This window comes from Ambystoma mexicanum, chromosome 3p (assembly GCF_040938575.1).
Source record: "Ambystoma mexicanum isolate Mex_15411 chromosome 3p, UKY_AmexF1_1, whole genome shotgun sequence".
Classification (NCBI taxonomy): Eukaryota; Metazoa; Chordata; class Amphibia; order Caudata; family Ambystomatidae; genus Ambystoma; species Ambystoma mexicanum.
In genome coordinates, this window is record NC_090925.1 from 1,255,076,253 (window position 1) to 1,255,091,770 (window position 15,518).

Consider the following 15,518-nt stretch of genomic DNA (forward strand, 5'->3'; position numbering starts at 1 on the left):
TCCAGGGGACAGGGATGGAATTTTTGTACTGGGCATCTATGATGGATGTCTAGTTAAAAAGTACCATGCCTGCTCCCTAGGCCCCCCAGCTCCTTGCATACACACATAATCATGTTGATTGTGTGCATGTGTGAGGAGCTGGGGAAACAGGGGGCAGGCATGTCATTTTTCTAACTGGGCATCTTGGATAGATGTCCATAAAAATACCATGCCAGACTCCTGTGCCCCCAGCGCCTCGCATACACACAATCACATGCATTGTGTGCATGTGAGGCACTGGGGCACAGGGGTAAGGTATGGCATTTTTAGTGAGAATGCCAGCCCAGTCTGCAGGGATTCCTAGTGCCTCACATGCAGTGTTATGCTTGTCATCACACTACTGAGAGGTTTACTGAAAGTGGAAGAAGAGCTCCTGGCTGGAAAGAACATTTGCAAGAAGCGTACACATCATGAAAATGTGTTGTAGAAATGCTCCTGTGCACTGTTGGTGACTTGCATCTATTGGATCTATTTATGAATTACCCTACAAAACTAATTTCAAACTGTTTGGGTTTTTACTTAATCTTACTAAAAAGTGTGCTCTAAAATGCACCATTTCAACCCATTATTTTAAAAAACATCTTGGGGGGAGAATGCATGTGATTGTGTGTATGCGAGGTGCTGGGAGGCCCAGGAGTCGGGCATGGTATTTTTTATGGACATCTATCATAGGTGCCTAGTTAAAAAAATGACATGCATGCCCCCTGGATCCCCAGCTCCAATGGAACTGGCCTGGTAAGGGAACCGGGAGGGTTGAATAAGTCGGGCATTATAGCTACTATAGCTGCCATATCTACTAGAGACCTCATATCCTTTATGACTTCCTTAGAGTTAGCTTTCCTCTTGGAAATGATCCAGGTGAATCAAGTAAACAAGTCTACTACCATCAGCAAGTATTTGTATTTGTTAACTGCTATCAAGGGACCAATGTGATTCATTAAAATGATTTAAAATGGTGCTGTTGCCCTCAGTAGGAGAATCTCATATGGCTTAATGATATGAGACCCGCGAGTAGAGGAGCTGGCGTTCTGTGTATTAATGACATCCAAGCAAGAGTTGTGATAGTCGAGCCTATCAAGATCGGATGACTATGAAATCCTCTCCTTAGAACAAGATAACCCCTGTGGCAAGCCACCAGTGATGGTAGAGATGCAAATACAGATTGGTTGTGCACGAGATAAGGAAAAGTATACCCCCCACCACCATACAGGGGAATAACACCCAGAGAAAAGGTGGTGCCTCGTTTTGGAATGGATAGCGAGAGGAAGAAGGACTGACATTCCCAGAATAAGGAAGCCAGTGAAAGCTACAAATATTGGTTGCGTAGAGTCATTGGAAGTTACATCCAAGTGACCAAGGATCGACAGGAAGGCCAGGACTCAGAGGCCGAATTGTATCGCTGGGTCCTACATACAGTACACAGTGGAAAATGGTGCCCCTGAGGAATATCCAGCATTTATTGGACGTGTTAGCACAGAAACGTATACAAGTTGGGCTTTGAATGCAATGAGAATAAGCATGATCGACACACTCAGGTGGTTATAATCCAGTGTAGATTTAGACACAGAGTTTTGCTTCATACTGCATCAATACATGTTTGTATTACTTTGTGGTTGTATGCATTATTTTTAGTGTTTTAAAATAGTGTTATTTTGTGTGTTAAATATTTAACAAAATGTAGCTATATATTTTTTCAATAACATGTTCTGCGTAATAATCCATTGTTGTATAGGTCTTTCTATAACAAGAAGTTGTGACACACACTTTGTAAACCTTCCTTTTGTTTAATTCATGTTGGATACCCACGAGGTAGGAAGGCGGTGAGTCTCCCATCCTGGGGTTAGCCGTTGTGAGATTAGTGTTACTGATATGATCCACAGTGGTTTGCAAGCATGATGAGTAAATTAGCAATGTACTGGTTTACATATCTTCTGAGCTGTCCAGAGAAAGCTGAGTAGTTGCTAATATCTCAAAGTGGGCGTTAGCCATTACTGTATAAATAGCAGATATTAATTGTAATCAGTCCTGCTGGTTTGGAAGTACCCTTCCAAATGGGTCTCCAACTTTAGGAATTGTGTCTATTAATTTGTTGTTTTTGAGTCAATAGATATATGTTCTGGGGAATCATTGCAGTTTAAGTCAGCTTGTATCAAGGCAGGCCTTAATGTTTTCATCAATCTGTGAAGGTGTGCGCGTCAAAGCTGCTACTATAAATCTTGTCTGCCGTCTAGCGGATCGATCTGCTAGTGCATTAACAGTGCTGTGCACAGAATCTGTTGCATGTGTTTTAGTGTGCGTTACACAAACTAGAGGATTTACCTCTTTGAAGTTCCAAACCTTCTGCCAACGCTGTTTATATACTATTAGTTTCCCTTTCAAATATTTTAAACCATTTCGTACCCACCATTGTAGGCCAAAGTTGTATTCCCTGACTATGTATCCTGAATCAGAGACAATAAGTGTTGGCTTGTGTGGAACAACCTGCTGGCATGCCATTAGGACACCCTGTTACTCAGCTGTCTGGACTGATTTTTCTCCCAAGTGCTTTGCCTGGTGTCTAAGCATTCAAAGGCAGTATTATGTTTGAAATCACCCCCAACAGAAGCACATGAAGCCTAGTAAGCAGATATTGTGCCTGTGGCGGGAATTGCTGCGTCATCTGAGTAAAATACCTCAGAAAACATCCAGGGTGGAATCTTTGGTTTGGCTACTTCTACTTCTGTTTGCAAGGACCACTCAAGATCACACATTTGACTCAACTCTGACTTGTACTGGTACTGCATCAGGTGCAGCCTGAGTAGCATCCCACTGAACCCATCTTGTGTGTAGTGCTTTTGCATTCCATTCAAGATGGTTATGCTTTTTGCTGCTTGCAGCTGAACTAGTGGAGTATTCACATGTATAGCTTTATTCGCAGCTAATCCCTTTCATTCTGTACTATAACGTGTAATGCTCCTAAGATCTTGTTTTCTGGAATGAGCCATTGTTCTGGTATTGTGTGTGTGTGTGTGTTTTTTTTTAGTATTCTGTAGTCTAAACTGTAAGAACTGGGTAGATTGTGCTTTAATGAGGTATTGTTTCTGAGGACCTGGTGTTGAGCGCACTGGTATTTTGTGTGTCCATCATGGTTATTGAATAGTTTAATTGCTCCTAGAACAGACCACAATGCTATGTAACCATTTAAGTATATCACAATTTCTATTAAAAAAGCTGTTTTAATAACCTCTCTCCTATGGCACTCTCTAATGTACAGTGGGGAAAGTTGCCTTTTAATGTAAGGGTGCCAAATGTTGTGGCCTCCCAAGACCCAGAATAGGTGTTCGAACATATTTCCAGGTCCCTTACATGTTATTGGTGCCAAATGTCGTGATTTAAATCATAACTTGCATGCCGAAGCCTAACCTCAGCCCTAAAGATAGTCTAAATGCCCACCTAGGGCTGTGACAGGTTCTGTGGCTGCGAATAATGCTGTACCTGAAGGAAGGCTCTGGAGGAAGTTGGGTCTCTACACTTTGAGGCAAGAGAAACTACTACCCCATAGCACCTGGCAGGTTTACTATTGCCAGCAATATTGCTGTGGGTCTACCTTCTGGGTGAATCTATCTATAATATTTATTACCCTTGTAGGTATGAAAAACATTAGATGTAATCAATATCTTCCCTACGCAGTTTTATCACTAACCCAATAAGTGTTTGTACTTGTAATATAGCTTATCTTATACTCAGCTATGCATGCCATATGAACTGCCATGTTCGAACAAGATGGGCTTTTACCAAATGGTGCAAGATGTCAGTGCTTTATCCAAACATGTTTGGCTATCAGTTTGTCCCAATTAAGCACTCACACTTTGTTGGTTTATTTACATTAGCTTGCCTTTCTTTTTTAATACGCATCTTTTGATGCGGATATGTATGCAGCTCACTTTGCATTTGTTCTGCAGTTTGCAATTACATCTTTTTCAGCATAATTCTTATGTTTAGCAAATAATTGTGTTTGTTTTAAAAATGTTCTGCTTGTATGTTTTAAAATAATTCATGTAGGTTGCTATGTGCTCATTATACCAAAGCAGAGCGATTATCTATTTTAAAAAGCAATTTCAAAATGACACTACTTAAAAGTGAGGTTTGTTGCTTGTGCCATCTCTCATCTTCTGCTTTTCACATGGAAAGAAAGAAATGCATTTTTAAACACTTCAAGCTTTTTTGGTTTGTAGTGAAGAGGTTTAACCCCATCATGCATTCTGAAAGGTTCAGTAATGTTCTGTATAATTCCAATTGTGCTTGTAAAGAGAGGCCTTCAAAGTTGATTGTTTTGAATGACAATTTGGTAGATGCATCTTCTGTCAAAGTCAATAGGAATGTTTCATTTCAGACTGCAGGCCAGTGTGGCCTGGCTTGGCGTTTGGAGCTGTTCAAATTATAGGTGTATAATGCAATTTATGGCAATCATTTTCATTGATTCAGAGCAGCCTTTCAATTCATTAGTGGTAGAAACCTAATTGTGCTCTGTTTTTTATATTGTCTCCTGCAGGTGCTGAACGTGTTCCCAGCGTTGATGAGCATCCCTTGGATCATGCGGAAAGTACTTCAACCTCAGCTAGATATGTTTCACTTTATCGGGGACATCATCAAGGAACATCAGGAGACCTGTGATCCTGAAATGACGCGAGACTTCATAGATGCCTTCCTCCTTGAGTTGGAGAAGGTAACAGTGCATAAAGAAATCACCTGTGGGCTTTGGGGTCTTGGTGTCATGTCAAAAGCCTAATATCAACAGTGGGGATTTACTACATACGCCTGTCAGCAAGACCTCACATGCACTGTTCAAGGTGCCCATGGCTCCTTGGCCTATGGTGGAAGTTTATAAGAACCTACTATCTATAGGTGACAGTGTGGAAGGATGCACCTGGTCAGATTTAAACACAGTCTACTGAATAGCCCTGAAAACAAAATAGTGTTTTTATCTCTCCTCACCTAAGCAACAAATGCTCTATTTATTTTCATGTTCCGCGAGAGGTGTCAGTGTGCTGTGTCACTAATCACTAAGCGATAAGATGCACTAAGTTCCATTTTAACAATACTTCATAGTCAGGGTCTTGCATTTGGCATGTCATTGAAGTGGTGCAGCTCCTCGGATGGAGCCCCATACTTTGCTCTTGAGAGTTGTGTGACAAAAGCTTGTTTGAAGGGGTTTCCTAAATGCCAGCAGGTGTTGAGTAGCATTTTTGTTTATGGCTATTTCAAGTAGTGGCGTTGTGGCTTTCCTCTTGGTTCAGTTTATGCTTGGAAGAAATACCATGTTAGATAAAAAGTGGGACTTTAAGTGCTAACATATGAGAATAACACATAAGTATGGGTGTAGAATCACATATTTTTTTTTGTTAAACAACCAAATTTTATTGTGTTTTCTTTTACAAATATTTTCCCAATCAAACTTCAATTTCCACCAAGTCAGTCGACAAACCCGCCCACCCTCTTCCCACCCCAATTCCCACAGCCATCGTCTTGTCTGTCTCCTTCACAGTATGTCATTGATTCATCTGTAAGATCGCCTTAGTCTTATACATCATTATTTGTGTTCACATTCGTCTGCCACTTCAGCTAGTCCCATTTCCCCCCAAATCTTTTGGGATTTTACCATGCAATCCCTATTCCTGTATGTTATTTCGTCCATCACCCAACATTGCTCCATTCCCGCTTTCCACATACCCCTCGTTGGTATTTCTCTGGTCCCCCATTTGGCCGCTATGCCCCTTTTTACATCCATCAAGGCAGTAATTTTAATAATGGTAGCAGGCACCTCTGTCTCGAAAGAACATGGCATGATAACCTGTTCTGTGGTTTTTTCCCACTGTGAGAGTCAGCAGCCATCGATTTTTGCTCACTGTACTTTTCACAAAGGATGAATACCCATTTGCATATCAGTCTTTGCCTTACCAACAAGGGCAGTCCAGCACCGAAATGCCAGGCAAACCTCCTTTGAACAAGAGTACCAACAGCAACCCCATACACGTGTTTCAGCCTTGTTGGGCATCATCAGTGAGGTGGAGCTGTGCCTCTCTGAGCACAGTGAGCAGGGAGTCCACGTCTGGTTTCTTCTACCATCCGGACCTCTCATGATCTCCCCATATATGACGTAGTAATAAGCAGTCTTGAAATCTTGGTCAATATTCCGTCCCAATGTGCCCTGATCCTAGTGCATTCCCAGAATAAATGAAACATGGTTCCCACTCCCCTCCCACACTTTATGCAAATATTGTCATCAGTTTTACCCATTTTGTAAAGCCTGTCCCTGTAGTAGTACATTCTGTGTAGGATTTTGCACTGTATACGTCTCAGCCTGGTTGACTTCTCTGGTAGCTATTTGCGTTTCCACCCATTGCTCTTGCTCCAGTGGCCCTAAGTAGACTTCCCACCTTGCTTTCAATTTTGCCATGTCCTCCTTTTCCATGAGTAACATATATTCTGCAGTCCCATGGCCTGAGACCTTAACAGTACTAAGTTGGCTCTATCCTAGTAGCACATGGAATTCATTATGGAGCCTCTATCAGGCAATCACAATGTTCAGAATGCAGGCAATAATTACTGGTATTGACTGCATTCCATGCATTCTGACTTCAAAAGCTGCAAGGTACACAGCAAAGAACATGTCTCTGCATTCAAGAAACGGCAATGCAAGTTCCCAGATATATTTCTTTCAACAACAGACTCCAATCTTTTTTAACTCAACAAAGTGAAAGCTAAAACATGGGACACTAATTTCCCTTTTGTAAAGAAAATCTGTTCACTTTAACATTGCACCTACAAACAAGCTCATGCTAAAATTGCTCCAGTTCGACAACATTACAATTCAAATGCTTACCTCATAAAGACAACCTGGTTGTTAAATTATTGCAAAATGAATCCACATTTAATTTCCAAACATGATTTCAGTTGATATTACTACCATGTGCTTTTAGCCTTATAGTTTATAGATTGATGGAGGGGTCAGTATATCTTGTGGTAATGATAGTTTGCCAGCGTACGGCCCTCGGCTTCTCCATAGCCATAACTTTGGAGCGGGTCATTAACTTGTGATAATGACCCCTCCCTCTGTCTGGGAAGGAAGGAAAGGGAAGGGGGAAAAAGAAGGGAAGGGAAGGGAAGGGAAAGAAGAGTGTGATGTAAGGAGGAAAGGACGGAGAAAGACAAAAAAGGTGAACATATCAATCTGAAATTGATTTATATATGTACTATTTGTGGCTGAGTCGTCTTCAATTATATTGTATCATTCTTGAAAACGCAATGATTTATTGTAAAACGCCTCCATACTGATGTCGATTGACTGAATTCGTTTTGGGGTTTATTTAGATATTTTTACGAATCTGTTACCCTTTTCCATTGTGCCATTGATGATTACATCAGTGTTTTAAAAAAAAAGATAATTATGTTGGCACTACCCCTTTAACCACTAAGGTTTCCATGTATCCCACCTCACTCATGTCTGACCCTGACACCCCTTCCTCCCCATTCTCATTTGCCCACTCTTTTAACTGCATGACCCTTTTTGTTTACCTTTCCTTACCACTCCTCCTAATACACAACCCTAATCAGAGAATGTTATCTCCCCCCTCCCCAAACCCTCCCTTAAACACCACAAACTATCACCCAGCCTTTCTGGTCCATAGTTTGTTGTGGACCACCCCCATCAGGGCACAAGGTCACCCCGCTCCAACTTCTGTTTTACATGACACTCTTAGACTGGCACAGATTTAAATTGGACTAAAAGGGGGAACATGAAATGGCTTGTTCCATATTTCATAGAAAGGTAGTGATCTTTGTAAGCACCTTGCCGTTTATAACAAAGTGCAGAATATGATCCAGGAGGTGGCATGGTCCACAGTGTCTTACAGCATTAATAATTCCAGTGAAGGTCCTGGCTGAGGACTGTCTCAAGGCACTCCCTGGAGGTGTGTGGAGAGAATGAGTGATGAGACGGGAGGAAGTGGTGCCCAAAGCCCTTTAAACTAGAGACCCATGAGCCAAGTGCAGAACAGAGGGCTGAGCTAATGAGAAGTCTTGAAGACCAGAACTTTAAGAAGTAATTACCCTCGCGATGGACAGTGCCTTAACAATTGCTAAATTGACCATGTTGCAGAGGGGCCTCAGATAATGATTAAATGCACCGTACAGTTGCTTGTAATTACACACTCAGTTGGAAATTATGTGGCGAATTAAACATTGGGTCAACGAAATCACACAGTTTTTCTGCAATAGTCTTGTCCTTCCTACAGTGTTAACTATATTTTATAATCTGCACAGTCTCATTATAGAATTTTGAGAAACGTTTGAGAGAAGAGTGGGCCTCATTCCGAGTTGACCAGCCCGGTAAAAAAGTGCTGGTATTCATGGATACCGGAACTTTAATGGACCGTCCGACTACGCCGGTGGGGCTGGAGGTAAGCCAGTGCCCTACCAGCAAAAAAGCCCCAATTACTGGGGCTGGCATTGGCGGTGCCGGTAATGACGGCAAATCCCCTCCTATGGGACTCCATGAATGGGGATTTACACTGTCACTCCGGCATTCGGAATCCGGGCGAGTGCCTGCTGGAAACGGTACTAACATTTGCCAATATCCTGGCTCATCTACTGTCACAATAGCAGCGAAGTTAGAATGAGATGTCATAAAATAAACTTTGTATCAACACTCGGCTTGACTTTTAGCTATTGATTGCCATGAGTTCTAATGTTTATTGAGCAATGTGGGGAGCTTTCTCTTGATTTATGATTTTTATGTTCTACCATCTCTATCACCAGCTTCATTATGGGATATGTGTGGTAGGCAAGACAAACTCTTGCTAACATTGCCATTCTACAAATCAAGAGTGTGCCTTCCGCATACTCTATTCCCATAATATTTTACAGTCTGGATGGGAGGCGGGTAGTTATACTTGGATCATGATTGGCCAGTAATTTAGGAAAGTAAGGAAAACAAGACAGGCGGCAAGTCTCCCACATCATCCTAATTTACCTTGGGAATTCTGGTGCCCTAGATGTGCCAGAAGAAGTAGACTATGGTGAAACAGAAAGCAATAGGCGCTCCCCTCTTCAGCTCCTGCTCCGACAATACTGGAATTCACTATAGCCATGGCATCTATCCATGAGGCAAACAAGCTAATACGTGAAGTGAAGACTGGGGGGCACACATGGTACAAAATGAAGTGAATAGCCCCCTTTGAACAGCCATGTGAAGTCCATCAAGAGACAGGGAAGAACTAAAAGATTCCCGGAGAAGTGCACATAGATGCTGGAACCTGTGATCTCGAAAGCTTATATGGATGACCCTTTGCAGATGAGGGGCCTCATTACGAGGCTGGCGCTCCCGTAAAGAGGGGTGCTGGTACGGGACCGGCACCCTTCATTACGGGACGCCTTATTACGAGGTTCCCTTGCGGGACCCGTTAAGGACGCCTGGTAGAACCAGGCATCCTTTGCAAGTCCCGCGAGGGGAACAGGGAGCTAATAACGGGCCCTATGGGGGCTCAAATGGAAATGGGGATGGGTTTTTCCAATGAGGATTTACCGGGTCCTCCAAGGTTGGAATGGCCCGGTAAATCCTCATTGGAGGAACCCGCTACTGGAACCCGGTATGGAGGCCCATACTCGTAATGAGGCCCAAGGGGTTCGATGCTAATGACAATGATGATGTGTCATGTGTTATAACCCTATGATGACCCTATAATAATTATAGATACATTGGTAGAACTAAGTTATAGATTTTCACCACTGGCCCAAGTAAATGGCAGCCTCTTGTGTGGCATCAAGAGAGGTGCTGGTTTACCTCGACACTTATGGCATCAGTGAGGAGAGGCGCACAAACTAGTAAGCAGGCTGTTGAGCACGAGGCGGCTAATAGCATGTAAGCCAAGGCAAAATACAAACAGGATAATAAGGGCTCTAGATTTACCTGAGACAGCTTTTAGACCTATCTAATAAGTCTTGGAGTGATGCAGGCCAATTTCAATCTATTGTCATTAATGTCACCACTAAAACATGGGTTATCTCTCTTCAAGGGGATGGTTGGAAAAACTAAAGAAGATCTGCAGACCATATTCTGTGACGCAACTGGGAACCTAATAAAAGTAACCACCATGCAGAGTGATATGTGTGTCATAAATATTAATAGTGATGATTTGAAAAAGGTTATGTTGAAGGAAAAAAGCGCAAGAAACTAATAGAAATTGAATGCGCTGTGTGCAAGATTGTGGTAATATGGTGCACCATGACTGATTGTTAATCCTTCAGCAAATAATTTGCCTTGTAGACAAAATTAAATCCTAAACGTTGCTACGATAATTAGGAGTATTGAAAGACATTCAACTTTACGCCCCTCAGCCCTGTGTGAACACAGAGAGGTTTCCAGGGACCAATCACTAATAATTAAGGGGAAACTAGAGACTATCTTGCATAATTATTTAAATACATTAGATTGGGTAGCACTCCTGCAAGGAAAACTATTTGTATGATGTGCGTCCCCAAATAGGTAGTGGGTGCAAGATAGGGGGTATGGGTTCCATACCCAATACGGGACCAGAAATCTGAAAGGCTTTTATTCGGTTATTCCAATTGACATTTTGGAGATCTCACGAGATCCCGACCTGTGCAATTTAAGATATGATTCTATTCAACTAAAAGTAATTTTCTGTGGATTGGCAGATGGTTTGTTGTCTATTGACCATACAACATGGCCACCAAAGAGCTCTGAGATCCAGGTTGTGCCTGTTTCACAAACGTGAAATACCACCCAGGTTCGAAGAGTAACTTCTGGAGGGAGTTGGAGCCAACTGGTACCCCGTTGAATCCAATTTTAGACACCACATATGTTAAGGAGGGAGACAAGTCGGAGCAATCTCCTCCTACTATAAAGGGTGATCATGTGTCAGAAGTGTTTGTTTCTCTGCCGATGATTTAATACATAATACGAGTTTAGTTGAATGATTAGGTCTTCCCTCCACTGGTTTTCCCATCACATGGGATGGAAAGGATGTCAGGGGGATTGAAGGGTACTTTCATGCTTTAGCCTGGCAAATGGCTTGTATTAGATTAAACGTCACATTGTAAATAAAAGCAGGTATTCTGATTTTAAAAGGGGATATTTATAATAGGCTGGTCCCCCATATGGGTATGACAATCTTGACCAAAGTAGAAGATCAATTGGATGACTGGGACATGGTATATGGATTTATAGGGAGGATGATCACATTTCTTGTAGGAGGTATAAATGTAACATTTGAGCCATTAGATGACTTATGTGATACTATGTAAAATTTAAATTGTGTGTAGGAGATGCAGTCACTTATACCAAATCAAAGAGAGAAATCGTTTTGCAGTAGAAGTCACCCAACTTTGGCTCCGTGCAAGATTTGGAGTGTGCAAAGGAAGGCTAAATGGAGCTTGCCCAGCCAAACCGACCTTTGGAGCTGGAAATGTCGCAATTGGCATTAACTACATGTTGATAAATCTTAGAGAATAGTCAGGGACACGCCCCTTCAAATAATTATAAGAGTTGGAAGTGATCCCCTTAGAGACTAATAGAGGGGCAACAGTAGGCAAAGATATCTTGTGTGCTCCAATACATTGTACCAACAATCTTAAGAGGGAATCCACTAACCTGGGAGAAGCCATATGGAGTCGCTATCAAAGATTGTTGTCTACTTTCGGGCATGGACTGGATACTCATGAACCTGACATTTGGGATTCTTTTGTTGACACTGTAGGCATGATAACACCATTTGTAGCAAAGCAAATGAATGAAGACTTGCTTGTAAAAAAGAGAACTGGCACTGCAAATAATGTATTGGTCATAAAGCAAACTTTTAAAATCTACTGAAAGGCCAAAGGGGGATTAGGAACATAGATATTGCTGCAGCATGTATTGAAAATGAAAATGTAATTATCAGGAAGAAAATAGTATTTGCTGCTAACAACTACCGATGAAACAGCAGCGAAAACCAATATTTAGACACATTTCTGGAAACTAGAGTTGTTTCGAAACTGGTCATGAGTTATTGAGGCTTGTTGTCCACTCTATGTATGGCTCCGACACTTTCATATCTTTGATATAGACAGTAGAAGCGATGAATAAGATCAAAGCCTTAGTTACCTCCAACAGAATAGGCTTAGTGAAGAAGATCCTCCAGTAGAGTTCTCGCTTGGTGAAATAGCCACTGCAATAAATTGTCAACCCTCCAATAAATCAACTGGTCTGGATTTTGAACTGACTGACATTTTCATAGACGAAGTGAAAGTCTTGTCCCATTATTTGTGGTATAAATAACCAGTTAACAGTGGTTGAACCTGGTTATATCACATTAGTGCCCACTAAGGGTTCAATGGTACTAATACTACCAAACTCATTTACCATTAATACATATGGTGAATATCGGGTACTTGGAAAGGCCGCCATAATTCAAGTCATGCAGACCTTTCTATTATTCCCCATTTTGGAGTCCGATAGGACTCCATCGGTTTCAGTATTTACCAGGTGTGGTACATTCCAGATATCAAACTGCTTTTGTGCTACTGTAATTACCTCCATTCAAAGCAGGCAGAAAGAGTTTCATTCACTAAACTCGAAATTTGGCAAAATAGTAAAACATCTGGTATTTAAATACATCAGATATTTTACCACTACCGCCAAACCCGTAGTCCGGTCATTGGTGTTTATAGGATTGTAGCTCTATTTTTACCTCTCTAATTGTCAATATTTATCTTCCTGTCCCCCTCCTTTACTCATTGGCTCTCCCTTCAGCTGTCACCAACACACCTTGGCTCTGGCAGGGCAGCACTGACTAGGTTAGTTATCCCTAGTCTGGAAGCCTGAAGTAACACTTCATTGATTCAGCAAGACAGAGCGGTGCTTTGTTTAGGTGTGATTTTGCCCCACGCGTGCAGGAGGGCTAGAGCACATACAATTGGCCGATGAGCAGCAAGTGCTCCACAGGCACCACACAGATAGCTCAGGATTCATGAGATTATAATATACTCCTTATACTCTGTTATGAAGCAGTCCTTAAGTATCAATTTATGTTGAGGAATGACCGAAATGAAAGGTATCTATGGTCCCGGCTAAAGTAAACTGTCTACATTTGAACCAATTAAATTTGTTTTTAGAACCAATATACCATTCCTAGCAAGCCCTTACGCCAGGGCAATCTCTATGGACAATAAGCCACGCACATTTCTCAAAAGGCCTTAACTAAATATTTCAATACTCTGAACTTTAGGGGAGGGATTGATGAGACCTGATTCTAAATGGTATTCCAACCTAGAAGTTTAACTAACAAAAACATGTTTGTCAATTGCTTGTGAAGACTCACACAGCAGTGCTCTTCCAGGGAATTGGAAATGTTTGCTTTCCAAATGATTTCCAGTGTTTCACAAGGGACAAATATCTGGATGCAGGGTGCACCTCACCAGAAAGACTGTCAATGCATACCAAGCTCATTTCTAAACGCTTTGCCTCATTAGCCATGGTCCAGGATCGTTTGGGAAAATATTATTACAGTAGAAAGGTACTGACTTTGTTATCAATGGACGCTCCTAATTGCCTATCATTACATAACTGGTGGAAAACAAGGATGCCAAATGCAATCAGGAAAAAGTCATGTTTATTTCTAAATGCCAGGATATGAAACTGAATAGTGCATTTATTTATTTATTTATTTTAACATTTGTAGCAGCGCACAAAACCCTGAGGCATCTAGGCACTAGTAACAGTTACAGTGGTTTCAAGTTACATGGTTGCAAGACGGGCATAGGATAGTTTGTTCAGAATCAAACAAGATAAAGATACAATGGGCCTCATTACGACCCTGGTGGTAGCCGTGCCGGTAAAACTGGCACCGCTGCCGCCGGAGTCGTTTTTTTAGTCCCGGCACCTGGCAATGGGGAATTACCAGGGCATTACAGCCCGGGCGGTTCTGGTAATTCCCCATAGCCAGGCGCCAGAAAAAAATCCTCCCCATTCCCATTCGAGTTCCATTGGAGTCAATGGAAATTGGAAGAGCGGTAGCAGCGGCACCATTCATAATGGTGCCGGTGCTACCGCCAACGTCCGCAGGCGGGTGCCATTTGGCCCGCCAGGTCAGACCTGGCGGGCGCGAGGGCACCCGCTCGTGGCACTCATAGTATGCCGGTCCTTTAACAATGGTGCTGGTAGCTTACCGGCACCGTTGTTACCGGACCGGCATACTCGGTATGAGGTGCAATAACTTGGATGACACTGGGCCTCATGTTAACCTTGCCGATCCGGGAAACAACGGTGCTGGTAAGTTTACCGGCACTGTTGTTTCCGGACCGGCAAAGTACAAGTCTGGTGGCCGGCTGCTAGCACCCCGTCCACAGACTTTCACGGAAGCACCGCACCGTTATTACCGGTGCCGGTGTTTCCATGGTCCCCATTCCCATTGACTCCTATTGGACTCTATGGGAATGGGGAACAACATGTTATCAGCGTCTGACTTTCCGGCCACCGGGGTTGTAATACCCTGGTGTTACCGGCAAGTCAGGCGCTGGTAACTGTTTATTGGTCTGGCGACTACCAGCTGGTTTTACCGGCATGGTTACCGCCTGACCCGTAACAAGGCTCATTTTAATTAGTGTCTCTAGGAAAGAGAGAGTGACATGCCCTGCCTGCTGGGTCCAGCGCAGTACACCGGCGGGGACACTAGGGGCAAATTAAGGGAACAGCAATGACCTGAGGCATCAAGTTACGATTACAGTGGTTACAAGTACATGGTTGTGGGATACAAATTGGATAGGTCATTCAGAATCAAACAAGATCAGAGATATGATGGATTGAGTGACATTGCCATTAGTGTCTCTAGGAAAGAGAGTTTGACATGCCCTGCCTACTGGGTCCAGCACGGTGGAGCAGCGGGGACACAGCAGCAAAATACAGGGAGCAGCAATATAGAGCACATGCCAGAAAAGCATCACCCAGCGAGCTGGGGGCTACATCGGCAGTGCTATCCAAAACGGGTCAAGAGTCAAAGGTATGGTGTTCCAAATGCAAAAGAAGTTGCAGGACCAGCGTTAAGAACACAATGAGCGAAGACTATAGAGAATGATTCATGGGGGATCATTACAAGTTTGCCAGTCTGGGAACTACAGTAACGGTAAGCTTGCCAGTACTGTATTTCCCTGACCGGCAAACTATGAGTTCTGCTCGCGGGTGCCTTTTCGATTGAGGGTCTTAGTTTGTGCGGTGGGGCCAGGCACAGGGGAGCATACTGAATGAAGGTTGGCTCATGTAAAATGTGTCGTGTACCGTGAGAGATATAGCTGTAGGTGTTAAAGTATTTAACAGGCGGTATATACATAGCACCGTCTGGGAGCAATGCAATCTAAATAGGTTATGCTCCTGGCTTTAAAGAGCACTTAACTTGTGCATATGTTGTCTTGTCAGGCCACGCCATGAGCCAAAGCTCCCTTCTGGA

General features: G+C 42.7%; 1 protein-coding gene across 2 annotated transcripts in view; it reads left to right on the plus strand.

Moving 5' to 3' along the window:
- Positions 1 to 15,518, plus strand: part of LOC138581420 (cytochrome P450 2D15-like) — a 378,802-nt gene that overhangs the window by 301,375 nt on the left and 61,909 nt on the right. For both annotated transcript variants that reach the window (XM_069652735.1, XM_069652736.1), the window contains one exon: positions 4,571 to 4,744. In XM_069652735.1, coding sequence (XP_069508836.1) covers positions 4,571 to 4,744 — 174 coding nt within the window. The remainder of the gene's footprint in view (positions 1 to 4,570; positions 4,745 to 15,518) is intronic.